The sequence below is a fragment of the Zea mays genome, chromosome 3, assembly GCF_902167145.1.
Source record: "Zea mays cultivar B73 chromosome 3, Zm-B73-REFERENCE-NAM-5.0, whole genome shotgun sequence".
Classification (NCBI taxonomy): Eukaryota; Viridiplantae; Streptophyta; class Magnoliopsida; order Poales; family Poaceae; genus Zea; species Zea mays.
The window spans coordinates 157,938,378-157,946,061 of NC_050098.1; the positions used below are offsets into that span (position 1 = coordinate 157,938,378).

The following is a 7,684-nucleotide window of genomic DNA, read 5'->3' on the forward strand; positions in this document are numbered from 1 at the left end:
AGAATGAAAAACAGTAAGGAGATGAATTGATCATACCCAGCCATGCGCTCCGAGGATCTAGATCCTTGTCCAACTTCACTTGTCATGTCAGCAGGAAGAAGACTTTGGGCAGTCGCGTAGACGCTCCCCAAAAACCTAATTGCCGATCCCTCGTGCAAGGTCTCCGGAGGCACCTGCCCTCTCGCTTCTCTGTGCGCGCAGAGTCACGAGATGGAAATACCCTCACTCGGCGCTGGACTGTGTTCTGAAAGTGTTTTCTCGCGTGTCCCGGCTGGCTGACGAAGAGACAGGGTAACACGCCCGCCCGCCCGCCCGCCCGCCGGCCTGCCTCGCCCGGCCGGCGGCGGCGGCGGCGGCGCGCGCGCGCGCGTGTGGCACGCCCTTGTCCATTTCTTGACTTCTCAAGTTAAGTGGAATAAATCCCACCATATAAGTCAAGGCAAAAGACCCTTGGACTTCCAATGTGGTACTATTGGTATTCTCCACCATTACACACCATAGAGTTAATTCAATAAATGGGCCAAGCCCATAAAAGATCCAACAAATACCCCATAAGAGACCCAACATTCAATCGACAAAATCAATATATTGTCTCCCTTTTGCCCTTTAATATATTAAGATATATCTGATAGTGATAGATAGGGAAAAAACATAACTCTTTATTTAATCTCGTAATTAATTATAGAATTAGTTTGAGATCACGTCCCAACCGAAGTTGCTGATTGCTGCTCACGAGTCACGAGCACTACTTTCGTACAGAGAAAATAAACTTTGGTACGGCACTATTATATCATATTTTGCATGACGACGCGTATGAGAACACAAGTTCCCCATGACATGTTAATAAGTATTTTTTTAAAATCTGGCATCCGAAATATATACGGTTCAGTAGCCATGTTCAGGCGGCACCATCCCGCCCTCATCACCAGCGGCAGAGCCTCTCGGTCTCGAGTCTCGACCCTCCCCATATGGCCAAGATCCAGCCTCTGCCAGCAGCCCCGTCGGCGGCGGCGCCGCCCTCCTCGTCATCGGCGGACGAGCCGTGGCAGGTGTACACGGTGTGGATGAAGTCGCTGGTGTTCAACGGCAACGGGTGCACGGTGTACGGCGCCGACGGCGGCGTGGCCTTCCGCGTGGACAACTACGGCTGCAGGGGCGGGCGCGAGGCCTTCCTCATGGACCGCACCGGCAGGACGGTGGTTGGGATCCATAGGCGGAGCTGCTTCGGGATGCTGAGGAGGTGGGAGGTCTGCCGGTACTCCGACAAACCCGAGTCCGGCGGCGGCGGCGGCGGCGGCGGCGAGGAGGCCGGGACGCCGTGGTTCGCGGTGCGCAAGGCGCGGCGCGGCGGCGGAGCTGCCGTGACGGTGCACGGCGGCAGCGGGAGGAGTAGTAGTACGACTACGACGGCGTACGCGATCGTGGGCGGCGGGTGCTCTCGCAAGCCGGACTACAGAATCTTGGGCGGCGCCGACGGCGCGGCCGTGGCGGCGGTCGCGCGGAAGCAGACGCCGGGCGGGGCGGTGCTGGGGGACGACGTCCTGACGCTGACGGTGGCGCCGGGGACGGACCATCTCCTCGTGCTGGGACTGGTCGTTGTCTTTGGCCTCATGAACCGCTGCTTGTGATGGCTGGCCGATGGCGATGGCGATGGCTTCGTCACAGCCGTTTTTTCTCCTCTCTCTCGACCAGCTTGTTCAGCTAGACTGTTCCTCTTCCTTAGGATGATACAGTGTGCGACTGCGATCGTGCTTCATAGGTGTAGTGTGGCTCTGCTCATTTTTCCCACCAATTTCACCTTTTTTGGTGGATGTATTTCCCCCCCTCCGGATGTACAAATGTATGCTGGCCATACATGTAATCTATGAAGCAGACCTTGATTTTTCCCATTACAAGCACGTATGTACGGAGAACCGCAGGTATTGCACTTTTTATTCTCGCCCAATCATTGAGGTTTCTTTATTTGGAAACGTCGGTGCGCAAATTTGTTGCCACTATTTTTTTCAGTCCACAAGTTCCTTGCCTAGCTATATTTAGGTATTGTTTGATTGCCAAATATAACATAAATTGTAATTATAATAATTCACGCTCTAATATCAGTGGTAATAAGTTTGAATAGACCGGTATCACTTTGTAGTGTGATATCTGATTACGTTAGACTTAAATAAATATGATTTACCATTATTAGTTACGTGTTACATTATAAATATATGATTTAAACAGCACCTTAATCTTAAATAATCAACTCTTTTTATATATTTATACATGTTTTAGGCGCTAATTTTCAGCCCTTCAATAGTCCTCTCTTGTGATATAGTATATGGTACAGCTACACATGGGACTCATGGGTGGCTTGGGACAAAAAGACTAGTCTTCGGAAGGCATGACGTCGGTGGAGCTTGTACAACCGCGTCTGCAAATATCTTACACCCATTATTTAGCACAGTTGGTATTGGTAATCTGCTCAATATATGATGCGTGTTCAGCTTGTCCTTCACGTACGTTATTTGCAAGCCCTCCAGAAAAGCAGGACAAAGGTGCATGCACTCTAGCTAGGCGGGACGAATATGTTATTGTTATATTCATATGGATATGGACTTATTAGTACACTACCATGTGTGGATGAGTTAAGTTATGGGTGTCTCGTGTCTATCGTTGGAGATGACATCAGAGAAAATGGGATAATTGGCTTATCGCTGCTGTTACCATTGCTAACTTATTATAGACATCCCTTAATAATGGCCCTTTTACGGCTATCCAAAGGGCATCAAACCATTGCTTGATTCTCTTTTTTTGCGGCCAAAAAAAAACTCTATATGCTACCAAAATCTAAGCTTCAAAGTTATAACTTATTTAACATTTAGTTTAACATAAACATTTAGTTAAAACTCTAAATGCTACCAACGACGTGATCTGTGAGTGTTGTTTGGTTTTTGAATTGTAACGTAAATTTCAATAGTAATTATTCACATTCAAGTACCAACGGTAACAGGGGCGGAGCTAGGGGGTTTTGTTGGGGTCAGGTTATCCCTATAAAATTTGGAAAATACTATACAAATATACAGTTAGCTAGTGTATTTAGAAGATGATTAGTGGAATTGACCCTAATAATTTTATTGTCGGGCTTGGACCCTTGGTAATAAGTTTGAATATATCGGTATCATCAATTCCTAGTGTGGTATCTGATTAAGGTTAGAGTTAAACAAACATGATTTAATGTTATCAGTTATCTATTACATTAAAATATGTGAACCAAACGACATCTAACTGAACGTCCTTCTAGAGTTCTTGAGGGTCATTTAAAAAAAAGGGTTCAGTACGTATAATGGAACAAAGATACACGATGACCCAAGATGCTAAACCCAGGTAAAGTGTAGCATTGTATATATAGCTAGTACCATAAAGTGCTGCCTAGCGTCATTGTCTAGCAACTCTCAATGTAGGGTTGTCCATTCACCACCCAAAAGGTTAAGTTTTGGTTCTCACAACGTAGGGTTGTCCATGACCTTCATTACTGGCTCTTGCTTATTTGAAAAGGCTACAGTTCACTCCAAATTGAAATAGTCCAATGAATCATTTCCAGTTCTGCAATTGACTCAGTTGCAATTGCGCGAGCGCATATATTAATACACCAATAAACCCACATATATATAAAAAACACGACAAATAAAAAAAACGTAAGAGAGGCTTGGAGACATAAATTCTTTCGAGACAAAGTACTCCTACAAGGAATGGTTCAATCAAAATCTTTTGTGCACTATATTATTCAATCTCAACGCCGTATATATGTGCTCATATTCAATCCCCCTCAAGATTCTTTCTGCCTTGTACAAATTCTAATGCAAGCGTGTGTTTCACGCGCAGGAGCCCAAAATAATAAAATCTGATCTGAAGCCTTCCTCCATTAATTGATCGTAACCGGTACATCAACGTACTAGAACATCCGTTGTTGCTCTCGCTTTTCGATAAATTATTTATTTTAACTTTAATTAAATAATTTTAAAAATATCAATATTTGTAATACTTAAATAGTATTATTATTGGTTCTATATTTGGAAATATTTTTGTAATGATATTATTTAAAGATATAAATTTTACTAAAACTTTTTTATAAATATAATTAAATTTTAAAAAGATTGAGAGTACATGTTATATATAGGGAGTGTTAGGATTTATGGGCTTGGCCCAATTAAGAATTTCTAATAAATCTCAGGAAAATCTCAAAAGCCCATATAAGTGGATGACTAAGGGATAGGTGGAACCAATAGCACCATATTGCTAGCTCTTGTGGAGTAGAGCTAACTTAAATATGGAAGCCACACTCACTCACCAAGTCATGGATGAGAGGAGAGAGTGTGGAGAGCCACACGCGCGCTCGCTCGCCTGGCCTAGGCGGGGCGAAGGGCGCGGGCGCACGACATGCGCGTGAATGGTCCGCCGAAATCCGGCCCCTCGCCTTGCGGGGGCGCGGCTACCTTTTCTGTTTGATTTTTTGGTTTCTTGGCTGTTACGCTTATCCTAACTGATCGCTATAAAATCTCAACTGATTGCGAGATTTTCGTGGGCCTTTTCTGTTTGATTTTTTGGTTTCTTGGCTGTTACGCTTATCCTAACTGATCGCTATAAAATCTCAACTGATTGCGAGATTTTCGTGGGCGGATAAGCACGGGGGTCGCGGACTCGGCCCTATAAAAGGAGCCCGGCAGCCAGCCTCCAAATCATCCCAGATCCCAGTTCGCTTTCGCCTCTCTTCATAGCTGAGCCGCCTTTTAGTTCCCTTCGTCCCGACCGCAGAGGTGCATCTGCGATCAGGAGAGCAGGTCTCCGGAACCCTTCGTCTTCTAGATCCTGCACGCGAGTGCTCGTGATCTTCTGACCTCGTCGACCCTGTTGATTCGCTACTTCGACATCGTCGACCCTGCTGATTCTGGCGCGCGCCAACTATCAGTAAGTCTAATCAGTACGCATCATCTGATTTGGCTTTTATTTCAGTTCTTCTGATTTGGTCATGATTTATATTCGGAATTTAATTTGGAATTTGTCTAATTATTCAACAATCCAAAAACCTTATTGTAGACAATTTCCTAGTTTTTCTATGGCTGCTTTTGCCGACGCGCTGAAGCCAGAAAAGTTTAATGGTATGCACTTTAAGAGATGGCAAGTCAAGGCCACGCTCTGGCTTACTGCTATGAATGTCTTCCATGTTAGTAAAGGCAGACCTGAGGGTCCACTGACTCCTGAACAGGAGAAAGAGTACGACCATGCCAATACTATGTTCACGGGAGCCGTTCTTAGCGCCCTTGTTGACTGTCTGGTTGATGCGAATATGCAGTACACAGACGGGAAAGAGTTGTGGGATGCACTTACTACTAAGTATGGTGCATCAGATGCTGGCAGTGACCTGTATATCATGGAGAGCTTTCATGATTATAAGATGGTTGATAATCGCTCTATTGTAGAGCAAGCTCATGAAATATAGTGTATAGCCAAGGAGCTCGACCACCTTAAGATAGTCCTTCCTGACCGATTTGTGGCTGGATGCATTATTGCAAAGTTGCCTTCTACATGGAGGAACTTCGCCACAGCTCTGAAACATAAGAGACAGGAGATATCAGTTGAAAATCTGATAGCGTCTCTGGATGTTGAGGAGAAAGCTCGGGCTAAGGACACGGGATCTAAAGGAGGCGAGGGCCACTCCAGCGCCAACATGGTTCAAAGGAACCACAACAAGGGCAAAGGAAAGCCAAAATCTAACAAGCCCAACAAAACTACCAACTTCAAGAAGAAGAAGAACAAGGCTGAATTGACATGTTTCGCATGTGGCGAGGCGGGTCATTTTGCCAAGGATTGTCCCGATCGAGCGGATCGCCGTGGCAAAAAGGGCAATGTCAACACTTGTCGCTAGCAATGAGGAAGACAAAGGGTATGATAATTTACCTTTCATCTTCTCAGTATTTCAATCACCTAGCTGGTGGCTTGATACTGGTGCTAATGTTCATGTGTGTTCTGACATTAACTTGTTCTCTTCTTATCAGGGCGCCCGGGATTCTTCCGTGCTAATGGGGAATGGGTCACATGCTTCTGTTCATGGCACTGACACGGTGGATCTGAAGTTTACTTCGGGAAAGATCGTGCAGCTGAAGAACGTGCATCATGTCCCTTCTATACACAAGAATCTCGTTAGCGGAACCCTTCTATGTAGAGATGGGTTCAAGGTAGTTTTGGAGTCCAATAAATTAGTTGTGTCCAAGTCTGGACAATTTATTGGTAAAGGCTATGATTGCGGAGGCTTGTTCCGCTTTTCTTTGTTAGATTTCAATAATAAGTCTGTGAACCATATTTGTGCTAATGTTGATGATCTTGCGAGTATTTGGCATTCTCGTTTGTGTCATATTAATTTTGGCTCTATGTCTCGGCTTGCAACCATGAGTTTAATTCCGAATATCACCATAGTCAAAGGTTCTAAGTGCCATAGTTGTGTGCAGTCGAAGCAACCTCGAAAGCCTCATAAGGCTGCTGAGGAGAGACACCTGGCACCACTAGAACTCATACATTCTGATCTTTGTGAGATGAATGGTGTGGTGACAAAAGGTGGTAAGAGATACTTCATGACATTGATTGATGATGCGTCTAGATTTTGCTATGTATACTTGCTAAAAACTAAAGATGAGGCTTTAGACTACTTTAAAATCTATAAGGCCGAGGTTGAAAACCAACTAGAGAGAAAGATCAAACGTCTTAGATCAGATCGTGGTGGTGAGTTCTTTCCCAAAGTCTTTGATGATTTCTGTGCAGAACATGGCATTATTCATGAGAGGACTCCTCCCTATTCACCCGAGTCAAACGGGATTGCTGAAAGGAAAAACCGTACGTTGACTGACCTGGTGAATGCCATGTTAGACACTTGTGGTTTATCTAAGGCATGGTGGGGGGAGGCAGTCCTGACTTCATGTCATGTTCTGAATAGAATTCCTATGGGCAAAGAAGAGAAAACCCCTTATGAGAAGTGGGTTGGGAGAAAACCATCACTTTCATACTTGCGCACTTGGGGGTGCATGGCGAAAGTCAATGTACCAATTAATAAAAAGCGCAAGCTTGGTCCAAGGACAGTGGATTGTGTCTTTCTTGGATATGCTTCGTGTAGCATAGCATATAGATTTTTAGTAGTTAAATCTGAAGTTCCCGATGTATATGTTGATACTATTATGAAATCACGTGATGCTACTTTCTTTGAGCATATATTTCCAATGAAAGACATTCATAGCAATTCTAGATACTCTTCTGAGATAATTCCTGAACATAATACACCTATTGAGAGTTTTGAACAGCCACATGAAATTGTCCTAGAGCAGGATGACAATGATGCTCCTAAAAGGAGCAAGAGACAAAGGGTTGAAAAATCCTTTGGTGATGATTTCATTGTGTACCTTGTGGACGATACTCCTACTACCATTGCAGAAGCATTTGCATCTCCAGATGCAGACGATTGGAAAGAAGCAGTTTATAATGAGATGGACTCTATTCTTTCAAATGGTACGTGGGAAGTCACTGATCGACCCTATGGATGCAAACCTGTGGGTTGTAAGTGGGTGTTTAAAAAGAAGCTCAAGCCTGATGGTACAATTGAAAAGTACAAGGCTAGGCTTGTGGCTAAAGGCTATACTCAGAAAGAAGGAGAAGACTT

The 7,684-nt window shown here is 44.5% G+C and overlaps 1 protein-coding gene across 1 annotated transcript; it reads left to right on the forward strand.

The window, feature by feature from the left end:
* The first annotated feature begins 770 nt into the window (after window positions 1-770).
* On the forward strand, window positions 771-1,948 carry LOC109945304 (protein LURP-one-related 11). The gene has a single exon (XM_020551146.2). It carries the CDS (start codon window positions 969-971, stop codon window positions 1,626-1,628), a length of 660 nt encoding a protein of 219 aa, XP_020406735.1. The 5' UTR covers window positions 771-968; the 3' UTR covers window positions 1,629-1,948.
* The last annotated feature ends 5,736 nt before the right edge of the window (window positions 1,949-7,684 follow it).

Coding starts and splice junctions, on each gene's coding strand:
- LOC109945304 (XM_020551146.2), top strand. CDS start 969: ATGGCCAAGATCCAGCCTCTGCCAGCAGCCCCGTCGGCGGCGGCGCCG.